Source organism: Chrysoperla carnea, chromosome 1 (assembly GCF_905475395.1).
Source record: "Chrysoperla carnea chromosome 1, inChrCarn1.1, whole genome shotgun sequence".
Taxonomy (NCBI): Eukaryota; Metazoa; Arthropoda; class Insecta; order Neuroptera; family Chrysopidae; genus Chrysoperla; species Chrysoperla carnea.
Window position 1 is genome coordinate 12,006,236 of NC_058337.1, and position 27,227 is coordinate 12,033,462.

The 27,227-nt window shown below is 30.9% G+C and overlaps 1 protein-coding gene across 1 annotated transcript in view; it reads left to right on the forward strand.

The window, feature by feature from the left end:
* Positions 1-27,227, forward strand: part of LOC123290745 (adenylate cyclase type 3-like) — a 97,087-nt gene that overhangs the window by 59,107 nt on the left and 10,753 nt on the right. Inside the window, exons 4-8 of the mRNA XM_044871041.1 lie at positions 5,521-5,632; positions 8,646-8,773; positions 18,167-18,325; positions 25,546-25,684; positions 25,759-25,869. Of these exons, the coding sequence (XP_044726976.1) occupies positions 5,521-5,632; positions 8,646-8,773; positions 18,167-18,325; positions 25,546-25,684; positions 25,759-25,869 (649 nt within the window). The remainder of the gene's footprint in view (positions 1-5,520; positions 5,633-8,645; positions 8,774-18,166; positions 18,326-25,545; positions 25,685-25,758; positions 25,870-27,227) is intronic.

Sequence of the window (27,227 nt, forward strand, 5' to 3'; positions counted from 1 at the left end):
AAAATCTTATTCATATTATTGGCTGAGAGGTTACAAACACAGCAATTGGTTGTTTTGTTTCCCTTGTCTACTATTTATATAAAACCGTCTGGAACGACACCGGTTACAACAATTCATAATTTTTCTACAGCCGCAAAAAGCACTTTTAATCTGAAAACACTTAGAAAGCTTCTCTTAAGTATCACGCCTTTGGAAAAAAATCCGTATTCTCACACTAAAGCCTATAAAATCAGCCAATCTATGGGTATTTGTGGTTACAAATAACTACATCATTATTTACTTCATGGCCATGACGATGAACCAAAACCAATATGCAATATTTTTGATTATATAGTAGCTTTTCCGCCTACTCTGTCTAAAAACTCAGTGCACGGCACTGAACAAAGTAATACGAAACGTAAATGTCAAGTATGAAATGTATATACAATGAGTATCCTTTACTTTAATGTACAGTGGGAGTAAAAAAAAACTATTTCTTTTTTATCATTCCTAAACTTAAAGCATTCCTTTTTTATTTGTAACAAATTGTCATCATTTTGGACAGTATAACAATACATATTCACACATGATTTTTTTCTTCGGAATGGCCAGTCTGCGACTGAAGTATACCGTGATTTTGTAAGAGATTAAATACCAATCGAAATGACAGATCCGGTCCGAGGCATAATCCTACGTTGTGTTAATGAATGTGAAGAGCAGTCAAAAAGCCGCCACTTTGAAAATAAACTAAAAATGAAACGTTGATATACGTTGTTCTATCCTTCACAATGATGAAAACTCGATTTGGTGGAAATTTTAGTTTAATGATCATCTCCTAGCGAAAAATGTTCAGCAGAAAAGTTCAAGTCAACAAAAAATTGAAAAACTTTTGTACGAGACTTTTTCAACATAACCTCAAATTCCATGAGAAAATAACAAAAAACTTTTTTTGGTTTTTATTTTGTATTTCTCGGGCAAAACCAATTCAATTTTCATGAAACTTGGTGAAAGTGTTTCTTTTTTATTACAAAGCAACTGTGAATTTTTATGAAACCGAAAACACAATTTTTTTTAGAGATTTTTCAAATTTTCTGTTAAAATTGGTTCGATTATCATACGCTGCCTGGTTTTCATACTGTCATTTTAACCGTTGAAATGTCTATTTTAAAATGGTCCATCTATGTGTTAATTTCTTTTTCATTCGTTCCTTAACACGATAACTCAAAAACGAAAAGAGATATCAAGCTAAAATTTGTATACCGTACTCAGAATGTAAAAAGTTAGTTTGAGTTCGTAAATGAGCAACATAGGATCTTGTAAACCGTAAGAGAAGAAAAAATTTTCTTATAAGGAAATAAACAACTTTTGCTTGAAACCTTTTTTTAATTAATATCGCTGTTTAACCGTAAGAGCGTAAATTAGATAAGAACATTGTATAGTATGCTACATGTATTGTATCAAGTATACATGTATTGTATATATTTTAAATTTATACATTACATATATTATGTATGTGTTTGTTTATAGCATATATATATGTTCACTGAGGAAGTGAAAAGAAAGATACTAAAATGACGAATTGAAACGCGATGATTTAAATAATTCAGATATCAAAAGCTGTTTAGAAGAACATGAATTATAAAAAATTGTATGATTGAATTACTTATTATCCAGTAAATTGAGTTATATTTTGCATATTTGTACAAGTAAATACAAATAAATTTGTAGCCATTAAAAAATAAACTGCCATGCATGAATTATTCTGCATTTTAATCATTTCATTCAAATGTACTTACATGTAACAGAATTATTAACGTATTACTATCTCATATCGATTATGTGTAATATATTATCAAATATTTTTGATATGACATTTTAGAATACAATTATGATGAACGTCAGTGTGTTTACGCATAAATAATAAAAAAAAAAAGGACAAAATACGGTATATTGAAGAATAGTGCTCCAAAAAATAGTTTTTTTCAGTTTTTCTGGATTATAAGCGGTTTAATGAAAAACAAAGCCCAGATGTATGTATATAGGTCATACATACCGTGTGATTATTTCAAAAGTATCCACCCTTAATAAATTTTGACCTGTTCTTATTGTTTTGTGTGAAAACACGTAGATTTAGATATCGAGGGGGAAGTTCAAAAATGGTACTTGAGAATTTTAAGTTTCATCCCCCAACCCCCAGCTATCCCAATTTGAAAGGGCATACAATTATCTATTTAACCATGATGATGATAAAAAAAATGAAATCGGTCGATTGCTCCTTAAGATAGACTACATAGAGTATGGAATTCATACCTTCTATCTTCTGTGTGGTCTATCTTGAGAACCAATCGGCCCATTTCATTTTTTATCATTGTTGAATAGAGAATTCCATTCGCTTTCTGATAATGTATAACAAGGTCACAGGTGCTATTTGAAATTTCAAAGTTATAACTTAGTAAGGGGTGGGTTGGGGGTGATGGGATGAAATATAACATTCCCTAGGTACCATTTTTGAACTTACCCGTTGATATCTAAATCGACGTGTTTTCTTTCAAAACAATAATCACATCAAGTCAAGTTATTAAGGGTGGATAACTTCTATCTTCTGTGTAGCTATCTCAAGAACCAATCGATCGATTTCATTTTGTTAAAAAAATTCAACGAGAGTCGGGTTTGTCATAAAATAAAAATAAAATTTGTTAACTTTGCAATAAAACCCTTTGTGCATGGTTCTGATCGTAGTGGTCGGCGATTAGTTTCGCTTGCCCTAGTGTTTTCAGTATACAAAATGTTATAATTAATTAAGCCATTACTTCGTATGTATCATCTTTATTTTTGTCATGACATATTTTTCGTAAAATGTTCGGCTTGCATTTCGAAAAAAATTATTTATTATCCAAAATCAACACTTAAAACTACAATATCTTACCCAACTTTTATGCTCAAAATTCATATAGAACACAAAATTCGTGGAACCAGAATTTGTTTAAAAAAAATTTTCAGTTAGTGTATGACTTTCAAGTTTTATTGGAAAAACTGATTTTTTATTAATATGATGATGTATTATATGTAAAGTTAAGGATAGTTTTAAAACGTATTGTACTTAAAATTTGTAAACGGACGATGAAAATATATTATTTTAAATTTGAACAATCGATAATAATGTTTCCCATAGAGACACATAATTTACTTACATTGGTTTACTCATAAATTTATGATAACCAAATAAAAGTTTATGTACCTAAGTAGATACCTTTGAGAAATATTATATAAATATATCATATTTTGTACCGTTATGATATAAATATATCATATTTTGGCGTTCAACATAAAGTATGATAACCTTTTAAAGAAGCAATATATCTGTAGAATAACTATATTCGTCAAATCAAAATAAATCGAAAAAACTTTGAACGGTTCTTGAATCCGAATTCCGTTATTACATTAAAGTTAATTGTTAAAATTTAGCTTGAATTCATTACAATATAATAAATCCTCCTAATGATATTACCATCACATTTTTATAAAAATTTACATTTGGGAATGGCGGGATAAAATTTTGTTTTTTTCATATCTTCAATTTGACGGATTGGCAAACAAAAATTATGTGTGATCAAACGTGGACAAACCGTTGTCAAACGAAAGGCATCTGCATGTTGCAATGTCACTCGCATTTGAAGGTGCTGAAGTAATTTTTTGTTTTTGATATTACTTTATTTTGAAGAGTAGGTAAGCAAAAATTTTGAGTGAACAAACTTACGGCCTTTGCACAAAAATTTTTGAATGGAATAAACATTAGAAGGATATGGTCGTGAAACTCGCTTCCGTTTTTTGCTCTTTGAAAATTGCTGGTAAAAATGTCTGTCGATTCTCTCACTTTTTGAATGACGCTTCCCGCGTGCCAGAATTACCAAAAATTTGAAGAAATACTGAAAGAACTCTTCACTAAGGAGGAACTGCGCAAAGGATCAAAGTCTACAATGTACTCACTTACACTCTCATACAGAACGCAAGTTTAGCAACATGAAATATAACGAAATTTTTGGAGGTTACCTGTTACATAAAGTGCTGTGGAACAAAACAGATCTCTTTTTATTATTCTTAAAAAGTTCATTTTTATTCTCATGTCTGAAGAAAATGTTGGAGAGGAAGGAGGGAGTTGAAGAATTGAAAATGAAACGGAGGGATAAGGTCGTGACTCCCGTTTACGTTTCTTGCTCTTTGAAAATTGCTTTAAATTTAAGATACCACAACAAGTCTGACTTGATTACTGTGCCGCCCAAACCGCCTGACACAGTTCAGATGTGCCTTAGAGACTTCTATCTTCATGACCTTAATACACAGATACAGTACAGTGTCCACCAATGTGTCAGTCTGTCCGTGTTCATGTTCCAGAAGACCGCAAAAGATGGCCTTATTGGCTCGTCTTAAATGGAGTATAACAGAAGAAATAAGGCGAAATTTTGCATATCTTGGCATTTTTAGCGAATTTTGAATAAATATCTGATTATTCCAAAGTTTCATGATCTTCCGATTTATTTCCACCTGAAACTACTTGTCGACTGACCTATATGGATAGAATAGAGGAAAAAATGCTGCACTTTGTAGAAATGAGCATTTGCAACAATTAGTATACACTCTAACGTTACCACTAAGGAATGATGCCACTGTGGCATTTTCAGCAAAGAAGTGGAAGCGTGAATCTTAAACCTGAGGTTTACATAGCATCACAAACTATAATCGGTTTGTAATTCTGAAGCCTGCTTTTGAATTCTAATACTTGAAAAAAAATAACCACTACCTTTTAGGCCGTCTGAGAAAGGTGGTAAAGGTTAACTTAAGACTTAAGAGTAAAATTATGACATGAAAATTCAAGCAATGCCCCATTCCCCTGCAGCGTGCACCATCTTTACACCAATTCTTAAACTTATCCCTATGGCGTAAACTTATTGTATGCAAAATTTCACTTTCGCAAAATAAAATTCTGGGTTAAACTTTTCCTTGTCTGTAGTTTTTCAATAAAAAGTACGGCTTTTGAGTTCTGCGTGAAGAATTTTCACACTCTTAACAAAGTAAATAAAACTATCCTTGTTTTTATGATGTTAAAGAGTAAAGTATGAAAATGAGCAGAATAATACCAACTATTCTTGTTTGAAATTTTTTTTTAGTTGATGGTTGGGCACTTCTACTTAAAACTGGCATTAAGGTGTCTACTAATTACTATAAGGTTCGTGCAGTTAGCCTACTATTGATCACTTGCAACAATTTTTCTTGTCGTTTTCAAATGCTAAGGTCTAGGTTTTTGACGCCCCATTCCAATTCCACGTCTCGAGGAAGAAACGAGAAAATAAATTTTGATTTTGCCATTTTACGACTGAAATCCTGAAAATTGAAAAAACGTAATAGGAAATTATCTATAAAGTCATTCTTTAAAAGTTTGCATTTATATTTAAAAACACTCTGTAACATACATATATCTTTAAGAAATAAAAGAAAGTATTTGTATTTATTTATTTACGTATTATGTTTTCATTTTGTTTACAGTATACTTTATGCTGACATTGTGGGTTTCACAGCAATCTCATCAACGTACTCAGCTCAAGATCTTGTAAAGATATTGAATGAATTATTTGCACGCTTCGATAAACTCGCTGAGGTTTGTTTATTCTTTTTATTAATGTATTTAATGTAGATCTATTCTAAACCGCATCAATTATTTTATGCATTACTCAGATTTTCAATTATATAATACAAATTAATTTATTCATTGTGTAACATAACTAGTTTTTTTATGGTTTAATGTTTGTCTTTTTTTTATTTGTCTACTAAATGGTTGGTTTTATATATACTAGCTAATATTTGAAATAGCACACTTTCAACTTTTATAATAGATACATTCAAGAGCTTATAGTTTCTAATTTTGGAATAATATACTCAAAACTTTATATAAAACTCTAACGCTTTATGTCGGGGGAGGGTTGAAAATTCTCAACCCTCCCCCGTCAATCAAAATTATTAATTATTTTTATCAACTTTAAACGCGTAACAGTGCATAAACTTTTTTAGCAACCATCTTATGAATGCATTCAAATGCCTCTCATTTCTTTTTAAAATGTATTTTAATGCACTCCTGTAAGAGGAAAGACCTTGCATAATTTAAAAGCTCAATCTTCAAACCTTTGTAACATACAAAAATAACTTTATACAATAAAAGTTTTTTCTTTTTCCCATCTATCATTTTTAAAACATTTTCTTATTTTTAAGCTATCTAGCAGCCACTATGCAAAAAATGACGAGATCTGATATTTTACCAGTGTATTTCTCCTTCCTTCTTGTCCAAGTTTGTCAAAATTCAATTTAATGAAAAGATAAGTCTTTTTTACCAAAAGCAATGCAAATATTAAAATTTCTGTACCTATGAGAAGAAATCAAATTCCACTGATCCAGAGTTTTTTCTAGCTATTATGTCCGGGTCTCGAATAATTGCTTATAGTTTTATAATAAATGTTTAGAGAAAATATGATAGTCCATAACTTTGGTCAATCCTCCTCGCACAGGAACAAACAAAAATGCATTTCTTATAAATTGCAAATAAAAATGCAAGTTATTAATGAGCTTTGAAAGAACCTGCTTTGTAGAAAGTAGCCCACTCGCTTAATGGTCTAATCAGAAAACTACTGTTTATATAAGATTTAAGTCTGTGAATAGCTGCCATATTGACTGCTTGGCGTGACTAATTTTTCCAATATATGAATTAATATGCCGAGACCACTCTAAAGCTTCTTTTCACGATACTTACATTTTTTCACTTTTACAAATACAGTTTATTTATCAATCGAAGAGCCGGAGAGAACAAGTTGAGGAAAATTTTGCACTCAACTTCTTAAATCTAAATCATTTCCACTTTTAATTTTGGAGTTTTTTTTTTCTTTACTTATATACATAGTATAGGATGTAGGCCATTTTAATCTATAATGGCTAATAGTTCGTTTTGTAGTAAACCAATCAAAATAACTTAAACAAAAGTTGCAGAGTTTGAGACTTTTTTTACTCTTCAAATCCGTAAAGGAACGGAGTAATATCAAAATGCTCTCTCTGGTTTTATTGTAAGGGCAACAAAATACTTTATCTACATTGGTGAATGTGCAGCAAAATGCATTGCAATGATTTGTTTGTGCAAAGCCAGTCGTCGTAACAGAAATCAGATTGAGAAGATTTTCAAAAGATAATCTCAAAGACACTTTCAATTTTAGTGCGTCAAGCATATTTTCAGATTCATAAAAAGAAATTTTAATAAATTATTTTTATTCTTACCTTAATAATTTCCATGCCTTCTTTCCATTTTTTATTCTTCTTATATTAATACTTTGCTATTTCCGTAGTTTCAGCATGTATAGGCATATTCTTTTTTCTACAAAGCCAATATGGAAATGAGATACCAAAAAATCTAGTCCGTATTTCCACCTTATCAATCTTTCCAGTTTTGAAATTGGGATTTTATTTGCATAGCATTCATCATTATTTTTATAGTTTTGACCGCTTTTTTGATAGATTTGTTGAAAATAATTATTATAAAACTTACTCACTATCATAACATAACACTACATGCCTTAAGCACTAAGCCAATTTTGATGAATTCTGATATAGAGATAGATGGGACTTTGGCAAAAGACACAACTATGATTTTAATTTCGTCAACTCAAACGTACGAAATTATTTTTCTCTGGAGAATATGTTTGTTATCTAAAAATCTATCTTTGTTCAAATTTTTGTTTTAAACTCTTAAAATTTATTTCTGGTATAATATACCTTAAATATATCTCGTAATTATTTAAATAAACATATAAGCACAATAATATCTAGCTGTACTCTGTCACGCTAGGCTCTGGCATATTATGGTTGCATGGAAACAAATGAGAAATTTCTTGTCAACCATGTTAAAAAATTACAATCGAGCGATTGGTTCCTAAGATACTCCGCGCAATAGATGGTGGGTATCCACCCTAATAACTCTTGATGTGAGGAACCAATCGATCGATTTCATTTTTTTATCATGGTTGAATAGAAAATTTTATACCCTTTCAAATGAGGTGCTACAAGGTTGGGGGTGACATTTGAAATTTCAAAGTGGGGTTGAAGGAGCTGGGGATGAAAGAATGAAATTTAAATTCTCTGAGTAGCTTTTTTGAATTTCCCCTTCGATATCATTATCGACGTGTTTTCACTCAAGATAATAATTGCATCAGGTTAAAAGTTATTAAGGGTGAATACTTTTGAAATGAAACACACTGCGTATGTTTGTCAATATGCGCATGATATAAGGTTTGTTAAGTTTACAAATATATAATTTTTCTTTGTAATCTTATGCCTTTGTTTATGAACGTAATTTGAAATCAAAATAACAATTATGCTATTTGACTCCTTCTCTGCAAAAAACGCATTGTTGAAAAAAATTCAGCTAGGGAGATATTAAAATAAGACACGATATATAATAATTATCCTAAGATTTTGCACAAGCAATTAATATATAACGTTAAAGAGAGGTATACGAAAACCCAACTCCTTTTACCTCTAAGTTATCTAAGGTTTTTGATATTTAATTGATAATTACATACTTTGGATTTTTACATGTTTCCAGATTTATAATTGAAATATTACATTTTTTACAGAAATATCAACAACTACGCATTAAAATTCTTGGAGATTGTTATTACTGTATAAGTGGGGCTCCCAGAGAGCGTCCGGATCATGCAGTATTATGTGTCCATATGGGCTTATCAATGGTCAAAGCAATAAAGTAAGTAAAGAATATTATTTTTAATATAATATTTTCAATATACAATATTAAAACTGCATGGTATGAGGACACTTAAAGTATTTCGAAAGGCTTAAGACTAAAAGTAGTTTTGACGAAATGATAACGGCCGATGAAGTTTCCTTCTGAAAATGGTATAAAAATCCGAAATATTAAATTCTACTTCAAAGTATGAAATGTACAATACCATGAATTACTTGGATAATTAATAGTAAACAGATCATTTGGTCTGATGCGAAAAGGTAGTTTCCAACAACTACATAATTGTAAAAAAAAAATGGTAGAAGCATGTAGCGTCTCTGTAAACTGCAATAAATGTTCGAAGCCGTCAAAGTTAATTTAACACGCACAGGATAGGAATTCATTCGGCTTAGTAGACAGTTTTGAACATTGTTCGCTATTTTGGTAGAAAATATATTTCCAAAAATATATATATGTATATAAACAAATGAGGTAAGGTACAAACGTAATTGATACGGTAAATTACACTGTAATTTACCGTTTACTCGATCAATATACACATCCAAAAGTACAAAAATTCGCAACCGGCTGAAATTTGGTAGGATTGATCAAAACAGCATCATAAATAAAATCTAAAAAGTCTTCATCGATCCGAGATGTGGAAAAAAATTTTCGCGGGGTCAAAGGTCACAAAAACGGGTTTTTCGCGATTAGCAGCGAAACAGTAAGTTTTATGATAAAATAAGTTCAGACGAAAATTGTAGATCAGAAAATAAAATGTAAAAAATGTCTTAAAAGTTTTTTCTTAAGGGCCACCGTTTCTAAGATATCTCGAATCAAAAAGTTGGAAGAATAGGATATTCCACTGTTTTTGAAAAAATACTTCAAAATGTTGATTTTGATAATAAAAAGCCACCAAAAATTCATTTCGGAAAGGTACACAGATACTTATATAACAGTATAAATTGTAGGTACATGAAACGATGATTGTGCAAAGCGTCACCAAATTAGCAACAAGTAACATACACAATAAGAGCAATTACGATTAGCTAATTCATACCGATGACTACTTGGTAGTCGAAATACGTATTTATATTATATAAAAATTGGTCTAGTAAAAATCTAAATTTATTTCGAAATGAATTATACAAGTGGTAACATTACCATAGCAACAGCTATCATTTCTCTCCCTTAGGATATTTCTATCACTCTCAATAGAAATACCTCAATGTTGTATTTATAATGTATTGATATAATTACACAAGAATAAAACTTGATTTGCTTTCAACGAAAATTCTATAAATTAAAATAAGCTTTTTATTTAATTAAAAGCTTATAATGTATTTCTTATTTGAACAAAAAAACTTCCATAGTGGCTGTATGCTATGTGTGTATGGATGAAATGAGCATTAAATACATTATAATTAATTTTAATTATTTAATTATTTATATATTATTTTATTTGTGAATTTCATTTATAAAATTTATTAAAAATATCAATTCATCGCAGTTTCTTGTTATGAAGGAATATAGTTAGTATAGTATGGCTAAACTCAGACTGTTGATAAATATCTAGCTAAGCATAAGATAAGTATCTATAACATTCTTATTAAGTTTCTGTAACCTACACGACTTCATTTTTACAAAGCATCACAACTCTCCTTGGAAAGCGTCACAACTGTCCTTGTTGTCGAAAACGAAAGTAACGGGTAGTGGAAGACTTGAAAGTAGACAGTTAATCTTTATAAAAATAATTTTTATTAGAAACGCCATATGAAAGATAATTATACGAAAATTTGATCTGATGTACTATTACCTCATCTAAACCCAAATTGGTATTATCCTATTTTTTTCTCAGATATTTTGTTCAATCGATAATTTAATATAGATGCTAGAACTTTGTATGCCGTATTGAGTAAAATGATACCTCTGAAATTGCTCCAATTCATTTTGTAACGCTTTTTATGTACGGGACACAATACGCCAATAGTCCAGTTAACTGGTATCTCTTCTATTTTCTTTCACTTCATAGTAACAGCAGCTTCTCCTCCATTTTTCGACCACTCAGCAGTTATGTTGTCATTTTCGGGTGCCCTGTTATTCTTCATTTTCTTGACGGTCCTCCGTATTTCACTGTGTGTTGGCATGTTTTCAATGTCTTCTATAATATTTTCGGAAAATGAGTACTTTTTCTTTTATGTTTTATGTACTCCTGAATGCGTTTGCTTAATTAGAATGTTATTGAATAACACAAAACTAAAATTACTAGAAGTTTGAAAATATGTTTTAAAAGTAAGTTTAATAAGTCTTGGTAATGTTAACATAATCGGTTTGTACCTTTTCAAAATATGAAGGATCAAATAATACTTTTTGAAGTTTTTTAATGTCAGTACCAGAATATCAGTCTTGCATTGATAACATTAACTTCTGGTCTTTAAATATCCGTAACACAGAGCACCAGTCTTCCAAGACCGCTGAACTACACCTAGTTGCACTTATTTTGTCACGTTCTTATTCCCCAGAAACGGTTTGTCATTGATACATTGGTCCTTTTGGTGCTTTATCTACTTAATTTCACTTTTTTATCTCTGCACCTAGTTTATGATTTTTTCGCATATATCGACAATAATCACGGTACTAGAATTTAAAGCTTTATTTTTGGGAAAAAAATTTGTAGAATACCAATCGCAAATGAGACTCGTAACGTCCTTGAAATGTCAAAAACAAAAATGAAACATTTGATCAGTGACAATTGTTAGTGCTCTTGAGAAATGAAATACTACATCCAATGAGTTTGGCTTGTCAATATCCGTTTTTGAAAGAACAGAATCCAAAGGTAAGACTGCATTGTCCTGTATTCAAATTTAAAATATCGTTTTATAATTATGGTAGTTATATTAAGATATAATATAATAGAAATAAATTCATTTGTAAATCATATATATGATACCTATAACCTCTAGCAGTTTCAGGTAATCAAAGAGTTAACGAACATACAAATTTAAATTGTCAATATTTGTCTGCCTTTATATAATTTAATTATCTTTTGATAAAATATTTACAACTTCCGTCTCAATTAAAAATTAATTAATTTTGTTTATCATAATATGTTTTATTTTATTATTTTAAAGATTACTTTTATCACAAATAAAATTACATTACTCTTTGTATCGTTTTCTTTGACCAAAAATACATCAAATATCAAAGACAGGATTAACATTTTTATTTTTTATTATTTTGTTTTCAATATCGATGGGCATAAAGGTGAATATATTTGCAATTAGTACTTTTTTTAATTATCAATTACGATTAAATCTTCTTAAAGGATATATGAACATGACAACAATGTTTAATTTTAAGGCTTAATAATAATAATAAGAAACAAGATTTTGCAATTCAATCCCTAAGGCGAGCTTATGGTACATAGGTATAATTAATTTTCCTTGAAATTGGAGTAAATATTGTGTTTAGCGAGCAGGCTAAGCGGGGATGCGTTATAGAGGATGGGCTAGCTATAATTAGAGCTGAAGGTGTTAATTTAGATAAATAATCGCTGATCAAAAGTTATAATCAAATAAATTAATTAATTATAGGTGAAACGAAGTTCACGCGGTCAGCTAGTCTATTATATATTTTTCATCTATAAGATTTTTAATATTTTCATTTTATTACTTTCGTGTAGTATATTTTATGGTCGTTAATTTTCCCACAGTATCATGTTACCTCATCCACCACTGAAAGTCTGATATTCAAAGGTTTCATATTACAATTAGTCATGTTCATGCCTCTTGGGTACAATGCACAGTTGATTAATACTATTTTGTGATTTTATTTGATTATTCTGATAAGTAAATCATAAGACTCAAAACTGAGTTTAAATATAATGTCATTACGTTTTTCAATTAAAATCGAATGTAGATGTCACCTTTTTAAATGTCTAACTAAGTTTGGTCTAATTGATTTTAGTACAAGTACAGAGGTGACAAAAAGTAAAAACTATAGTGCACCTCCTTCATGCATATACCATGAACTACATCAACCCATCACAACTATTAATTAAATTAATTTTGTTGCGACGGCGGGAATCGAACCCGCTACCCTAAGCATACCGCGGACGGAATTGGTTACACCTTAACCAATTGAGCTAATAGGGCGACATTATTATTGTGCCTAATTTCCTTCCAACCTTATTTGATAACATTAAAGAGTTGAAAAAGGGCTTGCCTTAACATTGCAAACAACATTTCAAAAAAACAAAAATACCTGATTTGATGCAGTGTTCGTTCACACCCTTTCATGTTTAAATTGATTGAATTATCTAGTAGGATCTTGTTCTATTTGAACAAGATCAACATAATCTTGAATTGATCTCTGGATTCATATTATCTCAGAATAGTATGTATCATAAAATTGCTCAATAAAATATTTGCGATTCCTCCTGAAATACTATATGTGCATAAAGAAGACAATTGAAATGAATAAAACATAAAATACTCTTATATAGTACAATATAGTACATAGTAGTAACCAATTAAATACAGACATGATGGTTGGATACATGATTTTTTTTTTTTAAACTAGTACATTTTTTTTTCTATGTATATAGTTTTTTCTATTATCTCAGAATGTATCTCTGATATCATTAGTTGAATTTAATGTAATAAAAATCTTTAATTTAATTTGTCTCAGTTGGAAACCGTATATAATCATTAAAAATAATAGATCGAGCATGTAATTTAATTTTATTTGTTAGGTTTCATATATACATACGTGTTTGCATTATGTAAAATACAGCTAGACGAAAACAAAACAATCTGTTAACTCCATTAAACATAAGATCAAACCCATCAAACACCTGCCAGTTTACCAAAGAGAAGTAAGTTTACAAAATAATTAAAAGCACATGTTAAATAATCGAAAACCAAAAAGCAAATACACAACATGAAAATAGGGCAGAAATGTACAAATACATCAGCAATCCCTGCTGGTGCTTTTCTTCGTTTCTTATATCAAAATTATAGTAGCCGTTTACCTGCACTTCGAGGGCATTTTTATAAAAGTAGCGCTAGAATTTTTGTGCCGATTGGTCTTTGTTTTTTCTAGTTGGTCTATTGTTTGATTAGACTTTTCATTTACTCTTCATCTATAGACACGGAAAAGTGACTAAATCGTTGGTATTTATGGGTTCATTGTCGCAAAATTTTTGCAAGTTGGGGGGAGGGGCTTACAGACCGTTTAAGTGAGCTAAATAAGTTAGACGTTATATCCACTCAGGTAGGAAATGCCAAACTTAGAGATGTATACGAGGTTTGGCCAGCAATAAGCTTCCCAGTCTTGTTATTCAAATACTTGCCCCATCCTCAACCAAATCTAATTATCCACGCCTTGGTTTGAGATTCTTTGTTCAAGCTTTCGCCAAGACTAATCAATAAAGTCTTGGCTTATCGCACATTATTTTTTCAATTGTTAGAACATCAAAAAGTTAGTTCAAATATACCGGATGTTTCATTCAACGTGACATTAGCAACTAGTTCACTAACTAAACTAAACTAAACTAACTAACTATAAAACTATCTATTCGATAGCTTAAAAATAAATGAAAATGTTTGTTGCTGCCCCATAGATTTTCCCAAAATGTACAACTACCCAGTAAATTGTACAAATTAGTGGGGAGTTATATATGAAAAACGTCAACACTTTAAAAGCATTAGTTAATTTACAGCAGGAACTAGCAGTTAACCCATCCCCTTCGCTGGGCAACTGCAATTTTAAATACAAAGACTATAGCGTTATAAAATTTCACTTCCTTTGCCATCACTTATCCCCGATAATTTACTTACTGATAATATAGCTTTTTATAGGTGTAGTCAATGTACACCTATATTAATGTATACAAAAACTCTCACCCGCTTTTTCACTACTTTAAGAATTAAATTATCTAAAATCCATCCTTCCTTAAGCTTTCATAGTGTCTAAAAAACCCACATGCAAATTTACATGGTTCTAGCCCCAGGAATTTGGCCTGTGAGTTGATATATGAAAGTCAGTCAGTCATTTTTTTTATAATAATAACATTAGTAATATTTATTTTTATGAACAGAATTCGGATGTCATTTTTGATACTTAAAATATAAATAGGAAACACCGTGTGCATGAGAGAAATGAAAAAATTTATTAGATATTTTATAGAACAATCAAGCCTTTTATCCAAAATAGCCTCGTACATCCTTAAAAGCATTTTAAAGACTAATCTTGAAATTTTTACTTTTTAGGAATTATTTAAAAATTAACAATTTAAAATATTGATATCGTTTCAATTTTATTGCATGTTTGTTGGAAAAAAGGTGGTGTGAATATCAACCTGCATTACAGGATATTTTAGTATCCTATGTTTATACATGGCATTCACATCGGGTTCTTTTATAAATAGAAAATATTATTTTTCTTTTGATGTCAGCAAAATTAGTCACTTATTTAATCTTGTTTTACTTCATCATATTTACAAAGTGTGACCTAATTTATGACACAATTTTTAACCTTCTAATACCAAACGAAAAAAGAAACTGTTAACATTATATCACGTTTATAATTTTCTTTATTAACTTTCTGACGGAAAGTAATTGTTTTCTTTTTTCAAAAATACAAACAAATATTATAGTCTACAGTACAAAAAGGGAGCATAGTTTCGTAATTAACACATTTAAGACACTTCATGAGTGGCTTCATTTCAGTGTAACCAACAACGTTTACATGTACGAAAACTTTGAAGAAGACGTACATTCGTACTTCTACGTTTACATGTAGAAGACGGGAAACATGTCAACTATAAACGACCTATTAAAAAAATATGAACAACCTTTTGATTTCTTCTTGAACGCAAGATAAATGAATATAATAAGAGAAATATTATAGTGGTCTACAAAAATATTGGGCCGTTTGGCGTGACCTCCGCTCCCAACATGTCGGAAAAATGAGAATTGATGTATAAAAATTTATCAACAGAAATGTTTATTGAATATTTGTAAAATAAAATGCTCTTACTGGCCTACAAATTTCATGAGCCGTTTTCTCAGACCTATACCTTAAACATTGAACGACTATATGTATTAATATGAACACATGTAGGCCACGAAAAGCACATGAAATTTAAGCTATTTTATACTGAATAACATTTCAAATAAATCGTCAAGTCGAACATCCTAGTTTTATTGTTCAAATGGCTACCTACATACATGTACTGTGGTTGATAACCTAGGAGACTAAGCACCATTTATCTACCTGTCTATATTACCGAATAAGTCGCTCAATATATTTGTAGGCCAATAAATTTTTGTTTATAAAACAGCTCAACTTTCATGGTGTTTTTCATGGCCTACAAGTGTTCATAATAAAACATATAGTCGTTTAATTGACATGTTTAAAGTGAATGTCTGAGAAAACGGCTCAAGAAATTAAGTAGGCCAGTAGGAGCATGCAATTTTACTAATATTTGTTTAACATTTCTGTAAAAATTAACTGGTTGTTGATAAATTTCCTTACCCACGTTTTCTCGACATGTTGGGGGTGAAGGTCACTATTATTCTCTCTTATTATATTCATATAGCTTTCAAGAAAAACGCAAATGGATGTTCATATTTTTTCAATAGGTCGTTTAATTGACATGTTTTCCGTCTTCTACATTGAAAAAGTCGTGAATGTAATTTAACGCAAGGTTTATATTCGTGAATCTAAACGTTGTAGGTTACTCTAAAATGAAGCCACTCACGAAGTTTCGTAGGAATGTTAATCACAAAACTATACCCCCTCTCTGCACTGTAAACTATTAATTTTACGTTTAATCGTAACTTCTACAATCTGATTTGATTTCTAGTCATTTCGGGATGTGGCAAACAAGAGTTTGGAGGAGGGAGAAAAAAAATTTTTCAATTTTTATCTAAGTTTAAAATGTGCTTTTTAAAATATTTTTTTACGTTTTCGGCGTTGTGGTTTAATATTGGGTAAAAGTAAAAATAGACTAGATTTATAATTAAACTCTTTCAGATAGGGAAGTTTTAGTTCCAAAACAATAATTAACAAACATTTTAGAGCTTTTTAAGTGTATTTTAAGTGGTATACTTTTTTCCCCCAAGAAAATACGGTATCTACATGTTCTATTCATTCAAAATTCACGTTGAAGTTTTGTTTTTTGCTTTTTAAGAATTGACTAAATAGTAAGAGCTTATAAAAAAAACAATCTGACCCCTCTCTAATTGTTTCCAGGATTTTATGTATGATATGTTGGGCAGTTATTGTAAGGCATATCATTCAAACGCAATAAATCTTATAAAGATTATTAAATAAACAATTTTGTTCACAATCTTCGACACCCTGTATATGAAAAACGAAACGTTTTTGGACTTGCGTACAAAGAGCTAAGATGTTTGTTTAGATGTCCCTACCACTCCTAATAATTTGTCTCTATTTTTATGAAATTTTCCCTGTTTATATCTCTAGAAATAATTCTTTGTTTAATTTCTCATCGTTTTGTTTTGGATTTCTATATGTTATGTTCTTTGGAAGGCCTTCTTGTCGAAATTTATTTGTCTGTGATCTGACATTGACGGCTTACTGGGCACATTCCATTTTACAACCCTATTCCCAATAAAGTTTGTAAAGTTTACAAACTTTACACCAAAATATACGAAGGCCATGGTCAGTTGACAGCGTCAGACACGATCCCCATCACATAGAGGAACATAGGACGCTGGCAATATAGTATTTTAAATATATGATGATCCGCGTCTGTGACCCTTCACACTATTATCGGATGGTTCGACCACATGAGCCATGTCTCTCTCCACTAAATATGATATGTGTATAATTTTCAATTTGTGATATGTGTGTGCCGTGTGTTATTTTTTCCTTTTAATCAATAAACTGTACATTTATCACACATATTATTTTGTTTTTCTTTAAACTATTCTAAACAAGTGAAAACAAACAACTGACTGAGGTAATTGTTGACATGTGAAGACAGTCTTGAATACGCAATCGTTTGTTTTTTTACGTCATGTAAGTAGAGAAAGATAGCCACTCTTATACACAAAGTAATAAGAATATCTTTCTTCCCACTTCCTCAGTGGCCATAGTATAGGCTATAACAGACAAACACATACATAATATATTAAACGTAAAAATTTTAAATATATACAATACCTGTACACATACAATATAATGTTTCTAATCTAATTTGCGTTTAGTTTATCACATTGAGTTTACTACGCATTGTATTTTTCCATTAGCAAGTAAATATTTAGTGCAACAATTCAATATTAAATAATTCTGAAAACGTAAATCGTGAATAATAAAGTATATAAGTATATAATAAGAAATCGTAATCGAATAGAACTTACTTTAAATTTATTATTCTTACAGATATGTTCAACAAACAACTAATTCACCGGTTGACATGCGTGTTGGAATACATACGGGTGCTGTATTAGCAGGCGTTTTAGGACAACGACAATGGCAATTTGATGTTTACTCAAAGGATGTCGAACTCGCCAATAAAATGGAAAGTAGTGGAAAGGCTGGGTAAGTTAAATCTTAATTATTATTCAGAATATTTAATACTTGTTGTTTTTATATATACGGTGTCGCAGACCATCCTTACCACCCATTTTAAAACTGAAGAAACCTTTATTAATAGTATTATCTTTTATTATTAATATTATTATTCTCTTGTTTTATTTAATAGAATATATCGTCTTTATTGAAGTCTTAGATTTTATCCAAAAAATTTTGTATTAGAATTTTATTTCTCATCGCCCGTCCGTATCACCAATTTTAAATGTAAATATTATCAAAGATAATAAATGAAAACTCTAGGATATTTCGAAATTTATTACCAATTGATTATTGAGAGCTTCAGTTTTAGAACTGGTGCTAGGTTGAGTTGAGTGTGCAAATCCGAGTACCGTATTTTGTCAATTGATACTTGTTCAGAAAAGCTAATAGATTAATATTCCGGATGTTGTCAGAAACCCTATTGGTCCGATTTAGCTAGGATTTTTTTCGATTTTTGGAATCTACACGCTTTGAAACGAATTTTGAAATAATGTTCATTCCAAAAATTATCAGATGGGGGTTTAGTATGAAATTAGTTACTAGCTAACAATAGACTAAATATTTGAACCGACTCATTGTTTTTTTTCTTTTTTTTATTAAATTATAAGCCTATTTAGGTGATGGGTATGTCCATCATGCCCATATAGGTGGATCCGTCAATCCGACTGTCTACGTCAATACTGCTCAAGGAAAAGTAGAGCCGCACGGCTCCTTTTAGCTGCAGCCTTATCAGACGCAGTGACGCATCATAGACAACGCTTGCATTAGATTCCATAAGACAGTATACTGCGTCGGACGAACAGTGTCAGATGCGTGCGTCTGACGCAGAATAGAAAGCATACCTTAAGAGGGATATGTGTCGATATGTGAGTACATGGTATTTATAATTTACTGGATTTTAAACTTCGGATTACTTAATCTACGTTTGCTCACTCACTAAAAAACGTACTATCCAAACACAACTATACTGGAAGTTAGCGTCGACCTTGTCCTGAATGTGGATGGTGATTAAACTAAACTCTTAGGTATAAATTAATGAAGTAAAATAGCATCGTAAAGGTAATTTTTGTTCTGAATCCTCTAGTTCGCACTTAATCAAGATTTTGAAAATATCACCATTCGGAAGAGCGTATTTTTTATTTATAAGAAAATACTATTACTTTTCAATGTTTAAAAATTTCTTGAAATTTTGCTTAGTTTACGAAATATTTGGAAACAACCAAAAGGAGTACTTTTCACCCCTATCTTTAATTTTCACGCTGTCATTTAATAGCACTCCGCGATTTTTTCTTCTTTAATAACCCATTGAACGATTCCTGAAATAAAAACCCGTGAACGCCTTAGTTCCTTATTGCCCTGTTTTTTAATACCGAATCAATAGTCTATGAGTATCTTAAAATGTGACCCTTCACATCCTGTATGACTGTATAAAATTTCAAATCGATATTTCAATAAATAACGATAATATGAGGGTGTCTTCATCTCAAATGCGTCAAACTGTATATATAAGTATGTACCGTTATACTTCAGAGTATATAAATCATTCGTTCAAGCGTTCATAATATCTTCTTTACATAATTCATAGAATCTATCATATTATGGATCATATAACTATTCAGTTTTACAATAAAAGTTATTAGGTGTCTATTTTTTATGAGTTAAATCTTATTAACCACTGTAGTTAAATTTAAATGCAACGGAAACCTGGAACAAGAAGTACAGACAGAGCTATTTAATTAAACTGAACTACCAAGAAATGGAATGGATTTCGTTCCAATATGATTCCAGGAAATATAATCAAAGGAAACAGTTGGTCGTAAAATGGCTATGTCTCGAGAACGACTGACGCATTTTATGGAAAAAAAATCTATGCCAATTCCGTACTCCTTGTGTCAGAGCTCGTAACAAACAATATAAACAAATATAAATTCGCTATTCGTTGGGTGCGTAGTCATGGTAGGTACAATCAAATCGATGTCAAAGCTCCCAGTGGATACTTTTGACTTTAAAAAGTGCTGTTATGATTAATTCTTTACATGTAAATGATATACAGTGGAACCTGGTTAAGTGAGACATCAAGGGACATGCAAATTTGTTATATAGAGGTATTCCACCTGGGTTTGAACAATTTGTTTTGTTTAAAGCAAAATGTTTGGTCGGTATAGGGGGATACTGAACAAAACATATTACTTCTAAACGTTTTATAAAAATATGTAGAATCAATATCTATTACCGACCAAAAACTCTTTATTTTACTTGTTTATTAAGACTTTTTGCATAAAATATTTTACATTCCAAAATATTATATTTTTCTGGCCTCAGTGTGACATAAATAAGACTTGTCTAGTTGCTTGAAACTAAAAATAATGTCTTATGAATAAGTTTATTGACCTCCTCCGAGTTAAATAAAATTTTATAATAAGGTTCATTTTATAATATAAAAACTTCTTTTATTCCACATACAATATATAAATCAAATACATATTCTCATTAAATAAAAAATGTTAAAAAAAGAAATAATAGTCAAGGTGCTAAGTAGATTGGAGAATGCAAACTTCGCGTATCGAAATTATTTTTAACAGTGGCCTAAAGGAATCAAAAATTCGAATAACATATAAACATTATAATATATAAATATTACCAAAACAGTTTAATCTCATTTCAATTCCATGGATTAATATCTTTTGTCATATAAATATTACCAAAACAGTTTAATCTCATTTCACACTCTAGAAGTTTTTAATTTAGGTTAGGTTAGGTTAGAGTGGCTGTCCTGGGGGAAAAACACTTAGACCATAGGGTCCGTTGAGATACCGAAAAAGGGTTGGCCACTACTCCATGAACCACTTTGGGCTGTTTAAGAACAGCAGGAGCGCTTTGACGTCAACAGACTTTAGGTCAAAGAGGTGATCAAAGAGAGGCTGGCTCAAATAAAAGAAGATGGGATCGTCGTTTCCCCTTCCTCTACACTGTGACAGCTCCTGCAATAATCGTGATATACTGTCCGGATCAGGCGTTTAGCATGCCTGCCGCCGAGCCAGTGTCCTGTAATTGCTGCAACAAACAACTTAGCTAATATAGGCTCTTGGAAGCGATATAAAATCTACGAAAAGCCTACGATTGTACTCAGACCATATCTGTCTTGTAGTACCACAAGTACGTTCTTTCTTCCATTTGACCCTGAGATTGACCCTTTATTAAGATATCCTCTTTAAGGAGCAGGTTGCAGTTCGCAAACAGAACTCCCGGATGCCTATTGATGCTTGTATCCGCTAGCATTATGTCATTTCCAGCAAGCTTCCCGGTTTCACAATTTTCTGGAATCTCTCTGTATCCTGGTACCCATACCAGGTTTACATTCATTTGTTCCACCAGCTCATTTAAGGAGGTACCGCAGTCCTGTGCTACCTTTAAGGTTAGATATACTGAGCTGTAGGAGCTTAGAGCTGCTTGGCTGTCGGTGAAGATAGTAATGTCGCTGCACCTGAGAGTGTTCCGTCTTATACATTCACATACCTCGTAAATAGCCATCACTTCCACTTAATACACGCTACAGTGTTCCGGCAGCCGATATGACAAACGTAAATCGAGATTTTCATAGATTATCCCACAATTTACCCTCCTCTCTAACTTAGTTCCGTTGGTATAAAATACCACGCCCTTTGGCTTAACCAAGTTCTTATCCCAATCCTGCCTGGAGGGGATCTTTACTGAGAACTTGTTACCGAAGTTACCGAACGAAAGGGTAGCACGTACTCAACGGATCTTGGAAGTGAGTACCTTCTTAATATCCGTGCATGAACAAATCCGTGCGTCTCCGTTTAGGGTGAGATTAGATTTAGCCTGAGAGCTGCACTTGCAGTACATTTCTCTCCAAAGTGGTCAGTTGGCAGGAGGTGCAGAATTACCTCAAGTGTTTTAGATGGTGTTGTCAGTAGACATCCCAAGATAAGTATGGATGCTAACCGTTGGATTTTACCTAGTAGTTTTTGGTGAATTCCCTTTTTCTAGTGCTGTCCGCCATTCTAGTACCCATAGTATGGGTCTAATAACCGCAATGCATAGCCAGTGAATCATTTTGGGATTTATGCCCCACTGTTTCCCCATGGCCTTTTTGCAGGTGTATAAAGCCACAGTTGCCTTTCGGGACCTTTCCAAGACGTTGAGTCCCCCATAGTAACTTTTGGTCTAGGATGATGCCTAGATATTTGGCTTTCTTCGATAGTTTAAGGCTCCTTCAACATTTTACTTTACTAACAGAAATTAATTACAAAAATTTGTAGGTCGATCAGATGAAAGATTGTGTTATACTTAAGAGTGAATCAAATGAAAATAATCAAATACACCCAGCGCCTGTACTATTCATAATTAAATTAGGTCTTAAATGTTTTGGGAAAAACAATATTTTTATACAGAAAAAACTTTTCTGTAATTAAATATATTATTAATGATGATAAATAAAGTTTTTAATACAAAGCAAAGAAAAAGTACATTCACAGTAAAGAAAAATTATTATTATTTAAAATGTTTGATGTTTCTTTTGTGTACCATTATTTTCTTGTTAAATAAAAAGAATCATTTTTTCCCCGATGAGTTATGATCAAAGGTATTTTTATGTTTTCAGAAAATCTGCAACATGCTTTTAAAGATAAGTTTTAAGAAATATTCACAATTTGTCTTGTAACAATCCATAATAATATTATTAATGTTCGCCTACGTTTCAAATATCAAAATCCACTCATTCGTCTATGATTCCAAAATCAAAATTCAATAATCTTAAACTTTTATGAGTTACATGAGTTCCAACTACACTTTTAACTAATTGCCCAAGAAAATAAGGGTTTTTCTGCTTAAAAAATCCAAGCGAATGAAAGAAATGACCTATAAAAAGTGCATTGCAAAGTAAAATGCGCAAAAAAACAATATTCAAGGTCAAAAGTCGAAAAGAAAGATTTTCTTCAAATATCTCGTAAGCTACTAAGTTTATCGCAGTTATAGTTCCTATTCCTGTTCCTGTGCAAAATTTCCGTAGAAGCAATTATTTTCGAAATATTTAACTGAGAAAACTTAGAGTAAATCGCATACTTTACTATAAGAAAAATATCAAAATATTTTGTAAATTAAAAATATTCAATAAAATAAAATGAAGTTTTTTTAAAAATTATCTATATTTTTTTAAATATTTAATTTTTTTTTTTAAGTGCTTTTTTCAGCCAAATATCTATTCAACTATTGCTTCTACGGATATTTTGTACAGAACCTTTTTTATGTAAAATTAACTCGCGAACAAATTATATTAACTAAAACTGCGATAAACTTAATAGTTTACGAGATATTTGAAAAAAATCTTTTTTTCGGGACGTGTGATCCCGAAATGTTCATAGGCCATTTCTTACATCCAAATTCACTTGGATTTATTAACCAGATCGAATTTTTATTATTTAATTTTTCTGGGCTATAACTACTTTCTTTAGGTTAGGGATTTTAAGGTTATTTGGACAATTTAGAATAATAAAGGTCTCTTACTAATTTTCTCTATAACTAATAACGAGTATATACAGGCTGTTCCTTAATTGACAGCAGAAATCCAGTTAACCAAAATAAGCTGATCAAGAGCAACGAAAAAAATGTTTTCTACATTTCGATCTGAGGACTAATTTGGTAGTTATGGGTATGAAAAAATTGAAAAATTTGTTCATTCACTGTCTATTATTCGCCAATGATAATCAGTAGACACATTTCACATCAGTAGACACTAATATGGACTATGAACTATGGAAGGAATTTAATAAAAAGTATAAAATGATTTAATTGGTTTGGTCCAATTATCTCACTTTTTCGATTATTATTATATTATTATCACGCCCTCCATATACCAGGAGTCAAATGTGTGTGCCGCATTTTTTCAGTTGTATCTGGTACAAAAAATCTTATAGATTTCTATTTCGGATGTTACCAAATACTCTATTGCTCCAATTTTTATATACCCCTCCCATTCCACAGAAACAGTCATATATCTATCTAGTTTAACGTTTGGAAAAGCTCCAAAAAGGTCAAAAACGTCAATTTGAGAGCTGAAAAAAACTGCTAAAAAATTAAATTTTTGAACCTATCAAAACCCTACAATGATCTTTGAACAGATTCTCACTATCTGTGAAAGTACTTCTCTAAGGGATTATTTTGTGCGACCACTAATTTTTGGGATATTTTGCTCCCCGAGGTGAGGAAAAAAGATATCGCCATTTTGCCCATTTTTTCCCTTTTTTATTATATTTTTTTTCGAATAGGATGTTGACTCTAAAAATAATATGTATGCCGGGATAGATAGTGGTTTTTATGTTTCATCTATGTAGGTTTTTTATTTTGTTTTCGAAGTGAAAACTTCTTTAGGCACGTTAGACGATTTTTGTTGGGTAAAATCCTATGGGTTCGAGTCATGAATGGTATGTCATCTTCAAATGTATATCTATAATCATTACAAAATATTATTCTTGCAACTTTTAACAATGCTTTGTGCGGTTTTTAGAAAAAGACTTGGTAAGAATGTTATACGTTCCTATATCTTTGATTTTAGGAATGGACTGAAGAAAGCGATTCAACGACTTTTATAAAACTACGTTTAAAAAATGTACATTCCAAGTTTGCAGGAACGGCATAGCATTAGATATCTGGAAGTGGTGTCTCATAACAAAATAAGTCCCGCTTGCTAAATATGAGGCGATTACAGATACCAGTACCTTAACGAGTTTTATTAAAATTATCTTCTGAAATGCAGGCAATCGGCTTATTCGGATCCGTGCAAGGAACGGTTCCATTTCTCAAATCGAAGATACATGCATTGTAAACTGCCAAGTTTCATTACTCATTGCAAAAATTTAAAGTTTTGATGTAATATTACTTAGGTTTAAGAAATGTTATTTTTCAAAAAAAATTCATTGTGACTTTTTGTCTAAATAAAAGATATATTTTATCTGCAGAATACTGCGATTTTTTTCATGTCTTTTCTCTTGAAAAATTAAGCATTTTCAAGATATTTACAAATTAACATATAAAATAATATATTCAAGGCATCAAAATGAACAACTTCAAAAATCAAAATTCAATTTGAAATTTTAAAAAAATTTAATTCTAATTTTTCTGTATCGACATGTTATAAAATTAATTTTTTTTCGTTCTTCCTTTTACAGAAGAGTTCATATATCTGAGAAGACATTGAGCTTTTTGGATGGTGAATTTGAAGTAGAACCTGGTTTTGGTGAAAAACGTGAGGAATCGTTACGAATGGCTGGTATTAAAACATATTTTATTGTTAGCGTTTTAAAACCTGTAAGTTAGTATCTTATGTTATTTACATTTGAATCAATATATTTTCTTATAAATTTTACTTTTATGTATTATAGTTTCAACCACCTAAGAAAGAAATACAGAATGGTGGAGCATTAACTGATAATGAAGATAATACGAAATTAAGTATTGATGGATTATCTGATTTTCAAGATGATCCCGAAGATGTAAGTTCAAAATACATTTGTGATATAAAAAGTGAAGACAAACAATTGAATGAGTTAATCGTTGAAATACCATGTATAGACAATGTTGATGACGCAATCGTTTGTTTTTTGATTTCACTTAAGTAAAGAAAGATATCCACTTTTAGATAGCCACACATTCATAACTGATATTCCCATATAAATAATATATACTATATATAAAATTTGCACCTAATTTGCGCCCTCGTGGGTAAACAGTGAGGTTTAACAAAAAATGTTTCAAACAAAAGTTGTTTATTTTTTTATAAGGAACATTTTTTATATTTAAACTTTTGTGTTATCTCTAACGATTTACAAGACAAGTCTTCTCATTTTTTACATCTTCAGGACTTTCTAAAAATTTCAGCTTGATATCTCTTTTCGTTTTTGAGTTATCGTGTTTACAGACAGGCGGACAGACAACCTAAAATGGACTAATTAGGTGGTTTTATGAACACCTATATACCAAAATTTTGTTCGTAGCACCAATATTTTTAAGCTTTACAAACTTGGGACTAAACTTAATATACTATGATATATTTCATATATACAGGATATAAAAATTGTGTACCTACATATAAATTGTGTATCTAACTGTGTGGTTAAATATTAGTTCAATTATAATCTTCTGTATGTTTCTCCCCATTCCTCCGGGTCGTTTCATTTTTACACAAACGTGTTAATATACTTCTCCAAGTTCCCATGGGAACGGGAAATATCTATAAATAACTGAAAAATGTTTTGAAAGTCATATGAATGTCAAATGTGTTTCCTTAGTAAATATTTAATTGCTAGATTATTTTTATTTACTCCCCTAATAATTAATAAAAAACCAAGACACAGCCATAGTAGAATTAGACAAGGTATGTTCGATAGAGGACGAGTTTTGGTTCATTTCGCGCACGTACCCAGCCGACCTTCCTGATTCAAATGTTGTATAAAACTTGTGTTGTATATACGTTTGTGTGAACAATCCTTAATTTTAGTAATGAAAAAATCGTTCCTTCCAATGAATTAATCATTATTGATGAATGAATTTTTTCCACCTCAGGTTTTTTCCAATTTTTTATGAGACAACTCGACATTGCAAATATGTAAACAAAACATTGACCAACTGGACAGCTCGAACATAATAGTGTAGATGCTGAGTGGGTTTCGTATGCATGGATTTACAGGTCCAACCAAACAAGGAGTGAATTTCGACGAATTTTGACCCGCTAATCGCTTAGAGTGAGGGAAATTTGTTATAAAAAAATTAATTGTTTATACTGCCATAGCTTCTAACTATTGAAAATTTACATAGGAAACTATTGTGTAGCATTTTATTCTACATGAAAAAA